Source organism: Agelaius phoeniceus, chromosome 5 (assembly GCF_051311805.1).
Source record: "Agelaius phoeniceus isolate bAgePho1 chromosome 5, bAgePho1.hap1, whole genome shotgun sequence".
NCBI classification, from domain to species: Eukaryota; Metazoa; Chordata; class Aves; order Passeriformes; family Icteridae; genus Agelaius; species Agelaius phoeniceus.
Genome location: NC_135269.1, coordinates 48,760,306 through 48,782,656, shown reverse-complemented (window position 1 = coordinate 48,782,656; position 22,351 = coordinate 48,760,306). Strand labels below are relative to the sequence as shown.

At 36.4% G+C, this 22,351-nt stretch overlaps 1 protein-coding gene across 1 annotated transcript in view; it reads left to right on the top strand.

Annotated features, from left to right (window-relative positions):
* Positions 1-22,351, top strand: part of TFEC (transcription factor EC) — a 65,230-nt gene that overhangs the window by 37,256 nt on the left and 5,623 nt on the right. The window contains exons 4-7 of the mRNA XM_077178965.1: positions 9,333-9,447; positions 10,306-10,362; positions 13,835-13,910; positions 22,009-22,156. Of these exons, the coding sequence (XP_077035080.1) occupies positions 9,333-9,447; positions 10,306-10,362; positions 13,835-13,910; positions 22,009-22,156 (396 nt within the window). The remainder of the gene's footprint in view (positions 1-9,332; positions 9,448-10,305; positions 10,363-13,834; positions 13,911-22,008; positions 22,157-22,351) is intronic.

Here is a 22,351-nt window from a genome sequence, read left to right as displayed (position 1 = left end):
CATTTGAAAAGATGAAAAGTCACAATTTATTAAAACACACATTGAAGATGCAAGAACTGCCCCGGTTTTCCCCTTGTCAAAACCTGCAAATACCCATTACACCAGGTATTGTTATTTAGAAAATGAATTTGTTAATATGTGTTAATATACATTTATTGATCAACTCACTAATTGGTCAAATCCAGTGCATATTTTGAGGTCAATCTGTGAACCTGAGAGATTGAAAAAGGGTTTTGTTTACCTGTCATGAATAAATTGTAAAGGTATGACAAGCAATCAACTGTGTTTTTATGTTTGGTACCCCAGTACCACAAACACAAACTTTTATGGCATATGTGAAATGAACTGTGGACACAATTTAATATTGAAATTTTTGTATTTGGGATGCATGTATGGGATAATAATGTAAATATTGTGCAAAATTCCTACTTTTGTGGGTTCTTTTTTCCTTTAATTAAAATGATTAAGCAAGAAACACATTGAAATAGATGGGTGCTACATTTTTTTGTGGCTAAGAAGAAGTAGCCTCATTTTACAAAACTGTTCCTTGAAGTGTCGCTATCAATTAAGCTCGTGAAAACATGATTTAAGTGGGATATATTTAGGGGTGGGAAATGATAAAATGTTGCACTAATCTTTTGTTTTAGATGCAGTCTGAGTGAGTACCAATTTTTTCCAAGAACCAAAACAAATTTTCCCTTGCAGATACAGTACTCAACCTTTCAGGTTAGGCATAGTCTCTCTCTTCTTGTGACAAGTAAAGCCACATGTGTAGTGGTTCCCTGTTAGGTTTGCCAAGTCTGCAGGTGCAGTACAGGAGATCTGACCATGTGTAATAGGGTGAATGATCCTCAGAATGCTCTGCACAGCACAGCAGCTGCTGTGGAAACGGGCCACACACTGCTACTGCAGGAAACAGGCGCTCTTGGTGGGTTGTTTGTCTGCAGTTATTAACCCTGGAAAAAAGGATAGCAAAGGAAGATCCTGCTAGCAGGACTATTCCTGCAACTTGCTTCCCACTTGCCTCTTTTCATGAGCACTTCTGATCCAAGCAGAATGAAGATGTGTGGTAGAGGCAGTCTGGTCATGATCTCTATCTTCTCTGGGGACATTCTGACCTTTCTAATCCCACTTGGGCTTGTGAGTGTGACTGTGAGGAAATGAGCCCCTTGGAGAAATGGCAGCAGTATAACAAGACAGGCTATGCTGTTGTCTGTTTGCAGGTTCCTCAAGGGAAAGCAGGCTGGCTGATGAACTGTTTTGACCTGCCAGGACAGTCCAGATACCTTTGATGAAGAGCTCTTGATGTCCTAGGGTTTGGCCATTTTAGACAACTAGAACACGTCAGGTGTCTGCTTTTTAAAGATAAACACACCCTCCTTCATCCCTGAGTAGTGACATCCTCTGGGTATATGGAGAGCTGTTTCCTACTGGAATTAATCTTTTTTAGCTAGTCCTGCATATCCAAGGTTTGCTGTTGACAACCTTGTGTGTGAACACATTTTAGTAAAATGCAGTATAAGTTATTTAGAAAGTAACTGAACAGAATTCCTTTCAGGCTAAGGAGCAAGCTAAAGAGACAATAAAGTTTTTCTTTTTAAATAAAAAATATATTAATGAAGTGCACCAATAACCAATCCTTGATCTCAGTTTACCTAATATTTTCATAAGTGATCTTGGAACAAAAAGATACATTTATGCTGATGAAATTTACTGAGGTACCAAAAGTAAAAATATTGCCAATACAAAGAAGGATGAGGATATCATAGAGGAAGAATTATATGACTGTGATGACAGAATGGTCTAAATGGAAGAAATGTAATAGTACTGAGTGGAAGGTCATTCATTTAAATACTAATAACAGGAATGTCTGCAGTAAGCTGAGAACTCATTAACTGGAGATGACAGAAAAAGATCTGGCTACATTAGTTGTTCAGGGGATAGTATAAGCCATCAAAATGATGGGACTGCATAAAGGAGATAAATATGATCTTAGTATCCATCATGAGACTGATTTCCAAGAGACATGAGGAAATATCCAGTGAGGGATTCACTGGGCACGAAACTCTTTGAATGCAATAGGCAAAAAAAGGTGTCCAGCTTTCAGAAAAACTAATTCAAAGCAGAAAAGGTAGAGAGATGCTCCTGTTAGAACATATCATTGCATGGGAATGCTGCCTGAAGAATCACGGCCTGGCCCATTTAGCAAAGCAAAGTCTCAAGGGAGCTATGTTCACTCCCAGTAGTCACCTGGGGGGGGACACATTAAACAATGGCATATGTCTTAAAGGAACACAAAACAAAATAAAATTTGTCTACAAATGGAAATAAAAGATAAGATTTTTAACAATAATTTGCGATCAGTCAACTTTTTAAACATAGTCCAAATAAAAATATTGGGGATGTGAAACCTAATTGATTTTAGACAGAGCATTATTGGCTCATGAACTAGATTATGTAATGATATGTTAAATGAACTCAATGTCCAGGAAATGCTTTTAAGTCCAAGACATGGACCAAAATGGACATTACCATTTTCAGCAGAATTCTCAAATTAAGAAAATTCTAGCTTTGGAAAAGGGTTGGGCTGTTATTTTCTAGCTGTGCAACACTGACTGTGATACAACCATGATCCTTACAGACTTGAATTTTACAGTAAGGCAAACATATTGTGCAAAGATTAGCCAAAATTGAAAAATACTTGAATAATAAGTGATCATGCAAATGAACACTGTTGTGACATAGATCTGTTCAGGGACTAGAAGTCAATTGGCATAGACAACCTGTATTGATATATTTTATTGCTGCATTCAAAATCCTTCTCTTGGAAAATATGGAAATGCTAAGTCTTCCTTAAAATTACATGATATTTACCAACAGCTATCATGATATAAGGTTTGGAATACCACATAATTCCATTTCATAAGGCAATGTCTTTCACTTAATGTTTTCCTTTATAAACCCACCCCAAACTTGGTATTAGAGACTGCAAATTGTGATCAAAGCTGTCCATTGCTAGTCATCCATGCTGTTAATAAACCTTTAGTATTTGCTACACAATCCTGCCTGCACAGCAGTTCAGACCCAAGTGTTGAACATAGCAATCTTCTCGATGAGACCTCCATAGGACTTGCCCTGGGCACTGTCAGCAGCACAAGGTCACAGGCCCCTGTGAGGTGTATTCACTCAGGTAGTCCAGCTGAAGTTTGCTTTTATAATTGGTCTAACCTTCAAAGTTGAGTATCTTTCAGGACTGAGCCCCATAAATGGAAATTCTCATGTTCCAGTCTTTGCACACAGGCATTGAAGATCCCATGACACTTTATACAAAAGGAAGAATGTTAACCCCAGTGTCCTTGCCAAATGCTAACTTCGTTAATTACAGGCTGCTTTCTTCAATGCTCCTTGCAGTTTTAATTAGAAATTGTATTATTCTCTATACTACATTGTCACTGGTTGTTCCCAGTTAACCATTTGCTGGGCTAAAGGGTGTTGATCTTGTGTCCAAAGCTGGCTGTATTTCAGAAGTGGGAAAGATGACGTATTATATTCTGCCATTTTTAATATTTATGTTCTCATTCCTTACAAGCCGCTTGCATTTAAATTCCTTGAAACATATACATAAATATAAGTATCATGAATGCAAAATATAAGTATCATGAATGCAAGGTTTGGAAATTATGTGACTTACAAGGACTTCTCAGAAAAACACAGGTGTGAACCAATATGAGACCTGCAAGATAAATGATTTGCTGGTACCTAGGAATTTTCACACTGTGTTTCCACATCTAAATTGAAAAAAACAATATGCTTCTGATATGGTGGAATCAGCTGGATTTTTAAATTATTTTGGGATTCATGAAGTTTCACAGTGCTGTAGAATTGTAAGATCATCATTGTACACATATTGTATAATTGTGCCATTTTAAGTGATTTGTACCTTTAGTAGCATTGTGTTGAATTTTTGTGAAATCAGTGTGTATATGCATATAAACTTATCTTTTAATGTAGGCCTGGAGGCTATTTGAAGCCTCAGTACTGCAAAAGCTTTCCTTGCTTAAACACTAGAAGCAATATATTGCATTATGATATATGGAATTTTGGTACACATCCAAACAGCTGGATATATTTTGACTCACAATTTCTATAACATATTGTGCTATATATTTTGATTTTATAATTTGAAAATTAGTTGCTTACAGATGTCTACATTTCTAAAAGAACTTCCTGTTTTGTCAGACAAAAAGTATGTTTCCTCATGTTGTATCAAAATCAGCCAATTTTTACTGTAAGACTGCTCTCAGTGTGTAGTAACATTAGCAAAGAAATTCCTTGGAACTTTCTATACTTGATATCAATGCAGAGCAAATTCAGGTAGACAGTTTCAACAAAATACTTTGACACATTTTTTAACTGTATATTATAAAAGTCTCTGGTAATCAGAAAATGTATTAATTTTAAAGGAAGTCTTTCTTATGTGATTTTTAAAGTAAAAGTTTATTTGGAGATTTTCACATTAGGAGCCCAGTGAGATTTCCTGAGAAGGTACATATGGGAGACCTGCAACATTCACCCCAAACTTTCTTCAGAGTCAAGAATAAGAGACAGAGATCATTCAGTCCATTTTGACACACTGTTTTGGTGTCCAAAACAGGTCATATTTATCAATCTCTATTTCTTCTCCTGATCCAGAATCCCAACACTGAGAATTATTCCTTGCACACTAATTCATAGCAGATTTTTTGTGTTAACTATGAATGAGTGTGTGAAAGGGAGACCACCAGTGGCCATATCGACAAAGCCACTTATCTGTCATAGTGGCCATTGCAATATAATTCAGATTTCTACTGAATTCACAGAAGAAAGAGACAGTTGATAGTGCAATTGGCACTAACTTTCCATAACATTTCTTGTCGCATGTGTCAAGTTGACAGGCCTGTAGTTCCTCCATCTTCCTTCTGGCCCACCTTGTAGGTGGGCATCACATTTAGTCCAATAACTGTGACCTCCTCAGTTAGTCAGGACTTCTGGTAAATGACTCAATGGCTCAGTGAGCTCTTCTGCCAGCTCCCTCAAGGCCCTCAGGTGCATCCTCTGTGGCTCATGAACCTGTGTATATCTAAGTGGTGGAGCAGGTTGCTCACCATTTCTCTTGGCTTCTGAGGTCTTCATTCTGCTGTGTCTCCCAGGTTGGGTAGCTGGGTACCCAAGGAACAAGTAGTACTGCTCTTAAAGACTGGGGTAAAGAAGGCATTAAGCACTTCAGCCTTTTCCTCATCCTTTGTCACTGTATCTTCTTCCACATCCAATGCAAACAGGGGGATTCTCCTTATCCCTCTTTTTGTTATAGAATCATTTTTCATTGTCTTTTACAGCAGTGGCCAGATTAAGTTCTAATTAGGTTTTGGTCCTTCTTATTTTCTCCCTGTATAATCTCACAACATCGTTGCTGTCCTCCTCTTGAGTTGCCTGCCTCTTCTTCTGCTATGCTTTTCTCCCCTCAGTTCCAGCCAAAGCTCTCTGTTCAGCCAGGCCAGTCGTCCTCATTGGCTCATCTTTTCACACATGACGATGTCTTGCTCCTGCTCCTTTAACATTTCCTTCATGGTACTGCCTTCCTGGACTCCTTTCCCCTCAGGACTGCCTCAACCAGTCTCCTGAACACACCAAAGTCTGCCCTCTGAAAATCCAAGTCTTGCTGACCCCTCTCCTCACTTCCCCAAGACTCAAAAACTTTATTGCTTCATGATTGCTGTGCCCAAGGTGGCCTCCACCTGTCAAATCTGTACAAGTGCTTGTCTGTTCACAAACAGCAGATCCATCAGTCACCTTCCCTAGCTGGTTTGCTTACCAGCTGTGTCAGGAAGTTAGCTGTCACACATTCCAGGGATCTTCTGCACTGTTGTTTCCTTTAGGCTGTTGTACTTCCAGACAACCTCTGGTAAGTTGAAGTCCCCCTTGGGAACAAGGGCAAGACTTCTCTCAGCTGCTTATAGAAAATTTCAGTTGCCTCTTCATCCTGCTTGGGTGGTCTGTAACAAAGTCCAACTAGGAAAACTATCTTGCTGGCCTTCCCTTTGATTCTTTTCCAAAAACATTGAACCTTAGCATCCCCATCATTAAGCTCTAGCTAATCAAAACACTCCCTAAAATACAGAGCTACCCCACTGTCTCTTCTTCCCTGCCCATTCCTTCTGGATTAATGCTTAATGTGAATCCTTCTAATCAGTGAGATGATAGGATTGCAGTCATCAGTAGTTAAATGACTTTGGTTTGGGCTTCATTTTCATCATCTCCATATGGAGCAGTGGTTCTGTTTTCCTAATGGCTGGTAAATATTGTGAAATGACAAGGGGAAGAATGCTAGAGAGCATCTGCATGAAACAAAGGTGGTATGGTACATTCAGCAGAGATGCTCTGCAAACAGACAAATTAGGGGGCTGGACAGTCAGTGAATGAAGTTTAACAAAAACAAGTCTTGAATTCTGCACCTGGGATGGGGCAACCCCGCACGTGTGTGCAAACTGAGGAATGGGATGGTGGAAAGCAGCACCACAGAAAGGGGCCTGGGGGTCCTGGTTGATGGCCAGCTGAATGTGAGCCAGCACTGCCCTGGCAGCCAGGAGGGCCTCCTGTGTCCTGGGGTGCATCAGGCACAGCATCACCAGTGGGGCAAGGAAGGGGATTGTCTGGCAGTTGTATGGAATTGCCTTTACCAACTGTGCAATTGAACTCAGCTGAAATGTCTGTCTGTGGTTTTAAGTTGAATTTATTCATGCTCTTTTGAACTGTCACACAATTTTGAACTTTGAGGTGTCCTAGTATTATTTTTTCCTTGCCAGCTAAATTAGCCAGTCATGAAATTTTCTCTTGGATTTGGAAATTGTTATTTAAATTCACACCTTTGTGAATAGACTTCAGAAATTTAACTATCTTTCAAGGATAAATTTAAAATTCTGTCTGAAAATTAGAACTAATCAATTAAGTATCTCATGTTTGTGTCAACCTGTAGTTTACATGCCTGTTTTTTTCATTAATGGCATTGATGATCTACTAAATTGAAGATTGTCACCAGTGTCATGCAAATTATTGAACTTATGTACACAGCCAGGCTGTGTACATAAGTTCAATATGTGAACTGTGTGAACTATGCAAGTTCAATATGTGAACTGTGTGAACTATGCAAAGAATGACAGATATGTATTTCTCATTTGTTAGATTATTTATTAATTATATTATTATCAGTGGTTACTATTTCCTAGCATTTCACAAAAACAGTAGCCTAAGTCATATAACAGCCTTGCCAAAGTCCCCTGGAACCTGGATGTGCAGGAGTGGAGGAGTCACATTGACTCTCAATTTTTTATGTCATTCTGTTTATATATCATTTGAATAAAGGAAATTCATTTACATGAATGTAGGAAGTAATTAAATATGATGAGAGCTAATATGAGTTCACTCTTGTAATGTCTTTGTCCTATCACTGGAACAAAGAAAATGCACAGGTAAAACTGCAGTGACTTCTGTAACACTTGTCAGTTTACCCCTGAAATGAAACAAAGGTACCTAATGTGAGAATGCTCTTAGCATTCAAATCCTGGATCTTAAACATAGCTTGTTCTGAGTAATACTCATCTGAATTCCAAAGATTCTTTAAAAAAGTATTTTCATTGAGAGATCAAATGTATAAGCAGATTTTTAAAACTGACTTGGTGTTGTGATTTATAATGGTATTCAAGAATTTTCAGTTTTCCTAAGTAATAAAGCTCTTGTTTAAAAATGAGCATGTTACTTATATGTGTTCAGTAAGAATTCTGATTGCTTCATTTCAAAGTTTGTAATAGAACTGGGAGACTTTACCTCAAACTTGATTCTCAGATTATCTAGTAAAGTTATTAGTTAATTTAACAAAATCATTATCTAAAAATAAAGCTAGTTTAAAATTCCAGTTTTAATGTAAAATACAGGGAGCACTGCCATGGAAAAACTTCACACTGAGCATGTAATTGGGAAAATTGTCTCCATTCACAGTAACTTGTGATGAAGCTCACAGTCGCTACAAAAAGAGAAATTACAATAGTCTGACAAATGAGAAATTACAAGAGTCTGATTCTTAGCAGACCTATGGCTGGTGTCTTGATGACCTGCCTGGAAAATTCCAGGTTGTTTCAGGATCCATAGCTGATGGGCAAATCTGTAAAAACACATTTTCTTGTCTATGAAAAACAATTTTCTTAAATAACTCTTAATTTCTTTTCAAGCTTTACTGTCTCAAGTCAGTGTTTGTATCCACATATTTTTCACCCACTTTTTAATCCTTTTGGGGTTTTTTGTGTTTTTCTTTTTTTACTTTTGGATTTATTTTCTCTTGGCCATGTGGACCCAAACTCAGTTTCTAAGTCCTTGAGTGTTGACCACAAAAAAACCCCCAAATGTCAGTACAAATTTTATATGCATGATTAAAAAAGCCAAAAAAGCTTTTCTTTTACTGCAAAGGATCAATGCTGAAAGGCTGGTCATAGAGTCATAGGAACTGAGCAAAGCCTGGATTTCTCTTCAGTAAACTTCTGCATATTTTACAGTTATCTCATATGTGTAAAGTTATTCAAATAAAAGTAATTGTACAATTACCTGAAATCCACATACTTTAGCCTTACTTTTCTTAGTGTGCATTCTATGGGCTTATTTAAATAATATTATATTATATTTTTTAAGGGAATAAGGATACTGGTATACATGATTTTACATTATTCATCTTAAAACCATTAGGTTATCTGGTCTATCCTGACAACAGTACAGTTCCTTTCTTCAAAGTATATTCTGTGATGTACTGTCCACTCTAATTTTAACTATTATATATGACTGGGTCCCTGACTATATTGCTGGACCAGGCCCTGTATGAGGTACCAATTCAGAGTTTAGAGCTGTGGTTAAAAAAAATCATACTGGAGAGTATGGTCAAAATCACTGTGGTAAAGTTGACTTTCAACCTAATGGATATTTGAAGTGCAGACATGGCAACATTGGATTTAGAAAATACAATTTGGAAGCAACTGTAGATCTCAAACCCACACTGTAGATCTGAAGCCCACACAAATGGCACCTATAGAAAAACAGCAGACAGTGACTCTTTGCTTTCAATTTTAGTTAATATTGCATAACAGGAATCCTTCCATTTAGATATATGTACATATACTCCTTCTAAAGAAAACCAGACTCATATCCAAAGATATTTTCTCCTTGCATGCATTGGTTTTTTAAAAAAATCTTTTAAGTCTTTTACTTATTTTAATTTTTTTTCCTTATTCTTCTTTCCTTTCTTACCCCTCAAGCTATCTAGCAGCATTTTGGATATATATAACAGTGACCAGGGAATGGCACCAGCTAATATGGGTCTCACAAATGCTTCTTGCCCAGCTAATCTACCAGTAAAAAGGGAGCTCACAGGTAAAAACTCTGAGATTTTAGTATATAACTGCATTAAGTAATGGTGTGTGTCTTAAAAGTTGAATCTTATCCATGAAAAAGATATCCATAATTAAATTCCTGAGAATTTTCAGTCTCTGGTTTCATTTAAGGAAAAGAACAAAGATAAATGAGAAATGTTTTCTTTCTGTTCTTCTCTTCAGAAATTCAGAAACCCTCTATTTGCTCCTGTTTTTATGAACATTGTGCTTCTAAAAAACCTTAATATTTTAGAAAACAGTATATTCTTCCACATGTTGGCTTCTGACCAACAATATAAATTATTATCATCCATTAAATTTGTTCCAGGGTAGAACAAATAGTCCTTTTAAAACTTTACAATAAGGCTATTCAAGGTAAAGCTATATTAGTGGATTACGAACTTTAAAAGTTACATTCAATTAATCCAAAGAATGCTAAAAATCATGTACAGTTTGTTAATGTCACTCAGAGGAAACAATGAGTTTATTCAATATCTTACAAATCTGATTAACTCTTGCATTATGGGATATAGAAAATCCATATTCACCTTAGTGTATTGTAAGTTTTATCCTGATGTAAAATACAGGAAATTGGAGAAAAATACCCCTCCATAGCATTTCTATATTCTTAGATTTTAAAAAAGTGCCATAAAAAATGTTAAGCAACCTGCCAGACTTGCTTAAAATTTAGTACTGGTAGAATAAAGATTTGTCTATGATCTGTTTTAATAATAAAAAAAGTAATGCAGTAAAAGGACTGGAAAGCTGGTCTCTGTGACAAGAGGCCATTTTCAGAAGATGAAAGAAGTACTGGAATTACATTTTAAGGACTATTTTAATAAATGTTACTTTCTGTCAGAAGCAGATACAAGAGCAATGGCAAAGGAGAGACAAAAAAAGGATAACCACAATCTCAGTAAGTATATGTTCATCTTCCATCTCATTAAATGGAATGTATGGAGAATGAAAAACCATGATACATTAGCTACCACCTCTCTGCTCTTCTTCTAGACCAGCCTCTCAGCAGGCCAATTCAGACTACAAAAGCAGCTGACTCCATAAAGTTTTCTTTCTTGAAATTAATTTATGCCTCTGACTTTTGTCATTCAAAATACTTTGCATATTACAATTAATTTATTTCCATATAATTTTCTGCTATTATTTTTTCATAGTAGCACACTTGATGTTTTCTCTAAGAACTACAGTGCAAAGCAGACAAGAAGGAAGCAGGTTATGAGAAAAACAACACTGAAAATTCAGTCTTCACACCTTATTTACTGAAGTGCCAAAGCAAGAGGCTGTATCTCTTTATGGGTGATGGGGTAGGAAAAAAAATTGTATCAGACAACTTCTAAGTGGTTGCTAAACTCTTAAAGTTATATGGACAACAGTGCAGATATGTGCAGATGATAGGCATGTTGGTTTTAGAGGAACAGTCTTAGAACAGTGAAATTCATAGTTTGATGTCTAAATATTAGAATTACAAAAATAAAAAATATTTTAGTTTATATAGAATAGAAAAAAAAACCCCATCAGTTTCATTACTGGGAGATTGCCTATAAAATTACACAATTTTTCCCTCTAAAGCATAATTTGAAAGAAAAAGGCTGCAGGATTCTTTTTGGAAAGTGTTGAATAAAGTAGTTAAAATTTTCAAGTTCTCATTTCCAGTTCTTCCAACAGAAATAGTATGGGAGTTGGATTCAATGATCCTTATGAATCACTTCCCACTTGAGATATTCTATGATTCTATGAATTTAAACCTAAATTAGTAATTAGTAAATAGCCACTATTTATATCTTTATTATCTTACTTCTGTCTTGTTTCTCTGGCTATTTGATTTCCAGTAATCAAAGAGGGATTTATGGATTTACTTGCATGAAATTACATACCTGACAGTATGCATCCACTGGCACAATGTGCTAGCAATCACTGTGGACAATATTCTGCTACTTGGAATTTCCAGAAGGCATCCTTATATCTGTCTGTAATTTTTTTTGTGGGTTACAGGCAGACCATGAAGATTTTGAGACGTGTTGCTAGCACGTAACCTCTGAAATGCCAGGGCGGCTGCTCTCTGCCTTGTTAGGGCAGAAATGGGGAGTTTTGCTGGACTAAGAAAAGGGATGGGTAGGAGTTATCTGGAGCTACAAGGGGAAAGAGAGGCTCATCATAGGTACATTAGGGATGCCATGTCTTACTGTTTGCTGTTTGCTTTGGCTTATCACAGTCCTTCCTGATCCCAGACGAAATGTCGGAGAACTTTCCCTCCACTGGCAACTAAACTGAAGGGCACTGCAGACAGGCAGCATCCAGGTGTACCCTGCAGAGCTCAAAGGCTCTCTGGACATAGCTCTGCTATCTAAAGGCTTGGACATAGTCACTCGTTGCATATAAAGGCTTCATCAGTGTGATTCACTCTTTTATGGGGATCAGGTTTCTTAGTGATGGTCTGAAAAATCAGTTTTTGAAAGTTGATTGGAATGATACAAACTTTCAATTTTCAGGCTGAATTAAGGCCTACATTTCACAGAAATATTTTTGTACATTCTTATAACAAGGAGTAATAAAGGCACTGCAAAAATATTCCTTTTGAAGGACTGTATATTGAATGAAACCATGAAAAGGGAGTTCGATTTAAGAAGTGGAACCCCTTCATGCAACAGACAGAGTTTAAAACATTGCCTACCTAATGTTTCTTAACTTTGGGGTTTTTTCCTCCCAAAAAAAGAATGTTATATTATAATCCTGTGCATGCAGTTTGAAAAAGAATTTTCTGATTTGGCTTATGTATAATTTGATTTTTGAAATATTACTGATAACTCAGGATATCTCTGGAAAGGTTACAGGCGCACATCAGGAAAGTTCTATTGCAACATGTATCCAAGCTTAAAAAAATCTCCCTTTCTAACTCATTGACACAACCACTGGAAGTTTCTTTTCAGGAAAAAAATGCAAAAATACAAAGAAAAAAGAGTTATGCAAGTGTTCACTTGTAAGGATATCTTTTCATTGCCTTGTTTTATAGCTAATGCTTAGTTGACTACTTTTTGATGAATATCTTACAGAGTTTTCTACAGTGTAAATATTAGAGCAACAGCTATTATGCCATAGGGCAGTATAGTTAAAGCAAATTCTTCAATTTTCTTTGCCATGCCATTATTTTGCCAACACAACTGAAATATACCTTTTAAATTTTCCAGTTGCTCTGTGTTTTTGTACACTTGGCTCTCCTACAAGATCCAGCACATTCATTCAAATGCAATGCAGGGGCTCCCTGAGCAGTACACTCAGGAGGATTATAACCCTGTCTTCTGAATTTGTGAATCATCACCAAAAAAACTGAGATACTTTAATTTGTTAAGTGAAATTCCTGTTTCTATAGAAAACAAGACAAGATAATGCATCCCACCAAGGTAGAGTAAATAATCAGAGTAAATAATAACACTCAGGTTGTTCCTGGAGCTTGAGCCTGCTAGGGAGGAAATAACTGACTGCTGCACAAACTGAGGAGCCTCACACAGACAGGAAGCAAACCATTTTATATACAGGAAGAAGAGGACTAAAAGTGATCCAGGTGGTGGGGCTGAGACTGAAAGTGACATGCTCATATGACTATGAGAAGATTGAAGTCAGCCTTGGAAGACCCACTAGGATGCCCTTGGCTGAACACTTGTAACTTAGCTCTACTGGGCTTTTTGTGTTTATATTCAAAATTAGGCCATTAGACTTTAAGTGTACATCTCCAAACATGGTGGTTTTTTTCATTTTCTCTATTTTTTAAAAATGATCATAAATATTTTTTGTGCTGTCCATCACCAAAGGAAAGGTGTGAAGTGGTTTTGGGACATAATCTTGCTCTGTTGCAGTGAGGGGATACAGCTGTAGTTATGTACTCTCTGTCGGTTTAAATGCTGATAATTGTAAATAAGGGATAATGAAGCTGTTACCTTGTGATTTGTAACAGGAGCTCTGCCAAAATATCAGTTGCTGGGTGAATTGTCTTGTATCCCTGTTGGAGTCACCAGCAAGACTCCACTAAGCTGAAATCTCTGTTCTGTGGGAGCATGGTGGAGAGAGAATATATAAATATCAGGAAAAAAGAAATGTTAGGTCACATTTGGACAATATGAGACTATTTCACTCTCTAGAAATTGAATTCTAAATGGAGGAAAGCCCTGTAGTTCAGGTAAGATACAGATGGTACTAATGATAGAATTTGTCCTGAGAGTAAGTCAGAGACAGGTAGGAGCTCATGTTGGGACTGCTATTTGAGGAAGATTTTTTCTGAATATTGACTAACATGTTTTTAACTAATTAAAATGTTTTATGTGTAATTACTCCAAAAATATTTCAGTGTAAAAATAGTAAATGTTTCTTTTTAACAGTTGAGAGAAGAAGAAGGTATAATATTAATTACCGAATCAAGGAGCTTGGCACACTCATCCCCAAGTCTAATGATCCGTGAGTTCAACTGTCTTTCCTATAATAATGTTTATAGTATTAATGCAGGAGAAAAGAGACAGTTGTGAATACTGGCTATAGGATTGAGAAATGGGATACAAAATCTTCCATACCAGGTCACTGGCTCAGATCAGGCTGTTGAAGTAACAAACCTTTGACAGGTTTTTTTGTGCCTGTTGAAAAACTTACGTGGAAGCATAATAATGTGAAAGAAATTTCAGGGTGTTTAAGAAAAACTGCCACTTAAAGGGAAAACAAACAAACAAACAAAAAACCAAACAAAGTCAACCAACAGAAAGTCCATCTCTCTGTCCCTGAGCACAATTGTGTGGTGTCTCTGGAGAAGGAAGTAGTGGTGCTTTCAGCTCTTGCCATGGCCCTCTAGTGGGATAACACAAAATTTATGTTGTCACTGTCTGCCCTCAGACTAAGAGAGAAAAAAAAAATCAATTTAAGAGTCTGTAGACTGAGCATTTTTCAAAAGTCCTCAACTCATTGCAGGGAAAGCACCAGTCCTAAAATGCAAGGATAAAAGTAATAATTGCTATAATTGCTATAATAATATCATTTTATACTAATGCATATACTTACAGAAACACAAAATGCATATTGCTTGAACTATATGTGCATTCCCTTAAAGCTTATATTTGTCATCAACAGGAAAAAAGCTGCCTTGGAGAAAAGCCCATTGCAGGATTAACAATAGCAATTCAGAGTGATTTTTAATGCAGAACTTTAGCCTTAGATTTCTCTTGTCACTCAGGGAAGACTTAAGACAATGCAGCATCATGATTGTAACTTGCATAAAATTGATTATACAGATTTTGTCTTTGTCATTTGCATGTCAATACAGATGTGCATGATACTTCAAATGAAAACATCTATTGATATTTCAGCTTTTTTAACCTTAGGACTAAGAAACTTTTGATTACATTAAGGATTTCTGCAACAATACAAAACTGTGTGAGGCTTACACAAGTAGAAGGTTGGTTTTATTTGAAGTGAAGCCACCAGAGAGAAAGTTAACATACTCCATCCATTTTAGAGAATTCACAAACTCAGAGCCTTCTGTAGCATCCACCAAAGATTGGATAAATGGGCATGTTTTTTTGTTATTAATATGGAATTAGGTGTTAAAACTGAATTAAAAAGCTCTTGAACTACCTAAATAAAGTTTTGGTGATCCATTGAAACAGAAACTGATAGAAGTGTTTTAATTTTGCCGGTGCATCTTTCAGTATTCAATACCATTTGGGCAAGTAATTGAAAGATTTCTCAGAAAAACAGTGGATGGCACTGTTGGTTTGCAGCTATAAAGCAAAAATAGAAACTGGTAATACTGCAATTAGAGATGGGCATGGGGTACAAATTGCAGTTGCACTTTTTGATTGCCTATAAAGGTGTTTCACCTACATGTATTGGTCTGGATTCAGGTTGACTTTGTGAACTTAATCAAAACATTAATACCTAGAGTAATCATTTAAGCTTTTCTTAAAATGATTTACCTTGACCTGCAGTTTTGCTTCAGTAAGTGGATGATGGACTTCACCCTCAGTTTTTGGTGTTGTTGCCTGATGAAAAAGTTTCAGGTATAGATTCTGAAATGATTGCCTTATCTTGTTTTAGTTTGCAAACCCGTGACTGAGTTCAGCAGTGTGACCAGACCCAGAGTGGTTTATGTTTACAAAAGCACAAAGTGAACTCAAGCATCTCACATTCTGAAGGCTGCTTTCTTCAAAAGCTGATAATCAGTACTCCTTTGGAAAGCAGACCTACTGAAAAGCTTTTAAGTTGGTGCTAAGAAAAAAAAAGGCATCAAAACCTGCAGGGCTTCTGAAAAACCAGTTTGCAACACAATTTTTCTATAGCTTAGTGCAAGGATAAATTAATGCAAAGAATGTAACTAGTGGTTTTGTTTTTTTTTTTTGTGTTTTTTTTTTTTTTTTTTGTATTTGTATTTTTAGGCAGAAATATATTAATTTGAACCTGTTGTTTTATTGGCTGAGCAGAACAACATTATTATTACCGTTTGGTATGGTCTTGTTTTGCCAAATCATAACTCAGCATCCTTAATCTCTCTTTCAGTTCTTGCTTTTTACTTCATAACACCTTACTGTGCCCCCAGCCTGCCCCCTCTTCTTTGAAAGAAAGAGATTTATCATGGCTTACAGTACTTTATCTGTAACATTTTATCACACATAGCATTTTTGCCTCATATTGATTTTAGAAGATTCTTCCTCAAGTGGAAACTTAGTTGTAAAAGGAGAAAGCTTACTGATGCTTAGACTAATGACAGTGAAGAAAATCAGCCTCTGCATTGAAGAGCAAATACTACTATAACTAAGCCACTGTGGTTAGCATGCCTGTCCCAGATGGCTTGCTTCAAGAAGATTACATTCAGAATCAGAAACAGAAAAGGACATTTTTTTATGCCATTTGGAAACCTTTTGTGATTTATTTTTCTTAGAAGTGCTGTGTGGGATTTTTATTTCACTTTTGTTTTGTTGGTTATGTAGTGAGCTTGTTTGGCTCCTGCAGAGCTTCTGCAGGGACTTTCTTTTGACTGGATTAAACCCCTATTCTTTGCACTTTTTTTCTTTTTTTCTTAATTTAATGATGAAAAGTGTGGATTACATTGCATAAATGAATGGGTGTTTTAAGTTCACTTCATCAGCATTAGAAAATGAAGATAAGTGTAAGTTACAAAGAACTATGACTCTTTTGTTTAACTTTCAATGCTTAGATATCCAAGTGCTAGATGATTCAGAAATGCAAATCGGTTTTAAAGAACAAAATTCAAAAATAGAATTTAAAAATGCCAGAAATACTCAGTCATATTTTGCTGAAAAACTCATAACCCGCTCCTTTAATTATACCTGCCTTTCTATTTGTATTCAACCTTTCAGAATCCACCTTTTAGGTGGTTAACAGGATTCCTTATTGTGATGGAGTCTGCCCATGCCTACACAAGAACAGTTTAATGGTAGTTGGACTTTAATTCCCAGAAAGCTAAATGAGAAAAAAGAATTCTATTAATGTTGTGGAGCTGGAATGTTGAGAGAACTGCTGAGGATTTGGGCAGAAGCAGTGGGTTGCTCTCACTCTTTCCTTTCTGCTCTCTGCATCTACCAGTGCCTGACCTCTGTGCTGTCTGTGGACAGACCCTCTAGCAGCCAGCACAGACACATTCCTTGCAAAGGAAAAGCTTGTGTACACTCAGGTGTTATAAAGTGGAAACTTGCTGCCTCTTTCAGAATAAAACACTTTGCAATTGTGCAAGTCCTCAAAACAAGTACAAAGTCCTTCCAAGTACTTCTTTGAGCAAATTTCTTTAGTTTAAAGCTGATTTCTCAGAAACAGGGAGAGAAATGTTCTGCAAACAGTTTCAGCTTTGCAAATGTATTTGTTATTAGTAACTGGCCTGTGTCAGGCAAACTCTGTAACTATCACACTCTCTCAAACACTGCTTTTACTAATTAGTTCTAATCTTAGATGACCACGTGCTCCCATCCTTCCATCCTTCTTACAGGAGTTCAACTTCTGTAAACTAGTGAAGCTCCTTTGACTTCAACAAAGTTAAATTAATGGAAATGAGCTGAAGATCAGTCTCTTTTCCATGTTTTGTCTATCCAATATAGGAAACTCTACTTGATGAGAGTTACATGTTTTGTTCTGGGCATTTGAGTTTTGTAGAGAGATTCAGATGATAAAGTTAAGAGGGGACAGGAGTCAGAAACTAATAAAACATAATGTGTTTTTTAATTTTTTTTTAAATTTTCCATTAACATGTTATTATTTTTATTGGCCTCTGTTAATTAAACTCACTAACATATCTGTGGATTGCTAGAAACTTCAAATTACTCTACCACACGGACACACAGGAACAAAGAAGCAATCCTCCTTTGCAGAGGCCATTTCTGATGACCGAACTGGCAAAATATCTTACTGCTCTCAAATGACTTGGCTTGAATGTAAAATTTCCCATGTATTTCAGAATTTACAGGATGGTGCCATGCATGCATTTAATAAAAATAATGACTAAGAAAACAAATGCCAAAACAATAACAACAAAAAACCACCAAAAAACCAAAAAAAAAAAAAAAAAAAAACCCAGACCAAAGCAAATAAATAGAACTGAAAGATCAAAATGAAGAAAATAATTCCTGCCATATCTGAAGATTGGTGTGTCTATAGCTAAGTTTTTCGAATCAAAACAGTTAAGAATGCAAGTATTTTGTCTGTTTTCATACAGAAACTTCCAATTAAATTAGTAACAACTGCTAGTGATTCCTCAATTTCTAAAAATGTCTTTGTAGGGCTTTCCATTTCAGTTTTTATTTCTAAGTGTAACCTACAAATCTCTAAAAAGCAAAAACTACAATTTCCTAGTGACATTTTTATGACTTTTCAGGCAGTTTTATTTACATCCAATTCAGAATTCATTGTTTTCAGAGAAATAACAGAAACCAAATAACTGATCAGAGAATTTCTGAATTCCTTTTATGCACTTCTTGTTCTTTGAGTTAATCCATTTTCAAATGTTGTTTTTTCTTCCCATCATAGATGAATCTGCTTGGCTGCCTACTATGTAGAGCTAGATGCACTTCAGACTATTGGTATGCAGGAATCTCCTGCATACCTCTACCTTTACCAGCCCAAATTTACCTTCATCTTCACCAGTTGCATTGTTGCTCTTCCAGCCCTGCACATCTGCACAGAGCCTCTGCTGCTCTGCAGCAATGTCCTGTGACTGCTGTCTCTGGGCTGCAATGAGTGAAGAGTGCCTGTGATGCAGAATCAGCACAGACACCTTCAGGATTTTCCTTAGGTCCTGGTAAAGAGAGACACAAAGTGAAATACATGTTGACTTCTAAGGTGATCAGCTGTTCCTTTGCTATGTTGCCTTCAAACACTGGAAGGTTCAACTTCAATATTCTTCATTTAATAAGAATATTCTTCATTTAACCAGTGTATGTACATATGAGAAGTGATGTAGAACCATATGTGGGGTACACACACATGCACAGACACATACACATGTGTACACAGGTTAAAGAACAGTCTCTTAAATAACAATAATGACCTCTGCATTTTTTTCCTAGCTCTTCTTTACAGTTTTTCCTCTCAGATCTGTAAATATTACCACAACAGATAACTATCCATATGTATCTCATGCAAAAGCTGACCAGGTCCATCTCTCTGGCAGTTTGAATCCAGGCATTAATCTTTCAGTGAAGATTTATTCAAAATTATGAAAAAACATTGGCATAGAAATAAAAACCAAAACTATCAGGGAAACATGAACTAAAAGTAAGCCATATCACAAGATTATATGAAGTGTAACACAAATGAATTTCCTCAAGAAATATTCCAAATAGAATCATGAATATTTGACTTATTCATATGTCAATCAGAAAAATCAACCAAACATAATTTTGTCTTATTTTGAATTAATGAATTTTTTTTGTTAAAATACTATGAAATATTTTCTAAATATGTGATATATTCAAACTTTTCTGCTGCTGTTACATTTCCTCAATTATTTCCATTTTTCCAGCAAGGGGTTTATTCCTAATTTCATAGTACTATATCTTTAGGTTTGGACCATCAGTTCAAACCTGTCTTAGTTTTGTTTTTAGCACTTATTAGAGACTAACCTCCTCATCAAGGCAGATTGTGTTTCTTCATATAGCATATATAGCTCATATCTGAGATGGGAGTGGAGAATCCCTGTTTGAAAAGTTCTTGTCCTGCTAACTTTATTTATTTCATTTAGCTTCTTTATTCATGAGTGGTCTGGCATAGATAGACAGACACTTGACTGCCTTTCAAACTCCACTGCAATTTAGTCATAAACAGAGAACTCTCAGTATTTTTACCTAACTTTCTAAAAAGGTGTGGTGGAAATGAAACTGTGACATGGTGATGGCAGTGAAAGATTGTCCAGACAATATGCATGCTAAAAGCTTCCCTAACCTTTACAGTTTGAACATAGGTAGCCATTTGAGAGGAGAATGTCCTCTCCTAGGAGGGTGCCTATGGGATGCTGGCAAGAAATTCTGTCCTTCCACCTGCTCAAGAGGTACAGGGACAGGAAGGAGAAGGCAGAGGCACTGCCAAGAGATGATTCAGCCATCATCATGGGAGAGGTGTATGCTGCTCTTGCTACCAGTCCCACCTCTGCTCTAGCCTTTTGACCAGGCAATAATATCTAAATCAGAATACGAACCCAAGACAGTAGGGTTGTAGACAACAATTATTTTCTCTCCAAACTCCTCAACCTTTAATCCCAAAAGCAGTGCATTTCTGGCCTGCAGCACTGAGAGGAGGTGAGGTCCCTGTATTCAGGAGCCTCACAGTTTGTGTGTTGTCCAGAAATAACTGACATTTGAATTTGAGCACTCTTGGATCACCCAAAAAAATTTTACTCCCAAATCTCTAGAAAATTATCTGAATTCTGTGGCATGGTTAAACACTGTGATGCTTTATCACAACTAATTTTGCCTTTGCTTCTTAGTGTTTTAAAGTTACCAGCTCCATAAAGTTTTGTCCACAGTAAAGCATCTGGAGAATCTGGGTGGTCTGGGTCCCTAAATCCTGTACCTGCCTGGCTTTTGCACTGTACCTTCAGGAGATAAATAACTGCAGAAATTTCTAAAGGTGCTCAGCCTCATGAGGGGAAGTGCAGCGGCAGGCACTGATCTCTTCACTCTTGTGACCAGTGATGGGACTCAAGAAAATGACATGAGGCTGAGTCAGGGAAGGGTTAGGTTGGAAATCAGGAAAAGGTTTTCACCCAGTGGGTAGCTGAGCACTGGAAACAGGTTCTCCAGGGAAGTGGTTATAGCTCCATGCCTGGCAGAGTTCTAGTGTTTGGACAGTGCTCTCAGGCACATGGTGTGACTTGGAGTGTCCTGTGTAAGGCCAGGAGTTGGATGGTGGGTGCTTTCCAACTCAGCATATTCTATGATTTTATGAATAAGGGAAAGTGATAATAGCTGGGCATATTTTTTTTCTCCATAAATGACAGCATGTAAATATATGTCTTTGGAAGAGGTATTGAAAAAATGCTTGTCCCTCCCAACATCAGATTCTTACTTGCTCTTAAAACAGCTTTGTGTTGGTTTGGGACCAGAAGCTTGACCAACCTTCTGCTCAGCCGAAGCAACTTGCAGTGAAGTAGATAGTTTGGATAGAGCCCATTTAACTGTATATTTAATGCAGTGAACCCATTGTGTATCGTAAAATACTGAAATTAATAGAAATTAAAAATTTTTAGCAAAATTCATTATTGTTCCAAGACCTTACTTAAAGGAATGTATGATTGATAAATGGTTACATGAAAGTCTTGGACAGTTTAATTTGAACAAGTGTTCTGTTGCTAGTGAGGCTGCTTGTAAGGTGGAACTCAAGCCATGATTTCCTGAATGATGCACAGATTCAATCTAATTGTTTTACAAAGCTTTTATTTTGAGTTGGGGTCTGCATGTAGCTATAGATTTTAACTTGTGTTTTAAATTGTTTCAAGATTTTTGGACATGATTTTTGTCATTCCCTAGTCATTAGGGTTATGAAAGTGTGATTTTTCTGGTCTGTCATCAATGAGGAGTGGCATTCAGCACAGATCATTTTTTCTCTACAAGCATAAAAGCAACCTCATTAGTAGAGTCAGGTAAAAGAAGTAGTATATTCAAAATGATCTTTAAAAATTTAGGCTTAAGTCCTCAGTAATGTATATTTCCTAGTTCATTAATGCAGAAATACTGCACATAGATTTTAATCTCAGAGTTAATAATAAAAGCAATTTTCACTAAAAATATAAAAACTGTAATGGTAGAATCATGATATTGCATTTAGCTCTCCCACAAAAAGTCACTTTATTACTTTCTTTTGACACTTATTTTCATTCTGGGATTAATTTTACTATATAAGGGCTTCTTAACTATTCTATTAAAATTTCCATTCAGAAGCAATAATATCTAAGAGTGAATAATAGTCATGTAAATCATTATTTCATATTAATGTAAAAGATTTTGTAAGTTCTTATGAATTCTGCTGACATGCACAATTGTGAAAAGGTTATCTCTACATTCTGCAGTGATATGCGCTGGAACAAAGGAACTATTTTAAAAGCATCGGTGGAGTACATCAAGTGGCTACAAAAAGAACAACAGAGAGCCAGAGAATTAGAACACAGGCAGAAGAAATTAGAGCATGCTAACAGAAGACTTCTGCTCCGAATTCAGGTTTGTATAAGCGTTGCCATGAACTACAAAGCTTTCTCAGTACTTATCCCCCATTAAATTTTATTAATCTATATAATTTTTCCTCAAATTACGTTTATTAAAAATAAATTGACTTTGCCTTTGTATTTCTGTGTATATTGGGGAGGGGGTATTCTTTAGATTTCTAGGAAATTTCTTTGATAATTATACTTTGCA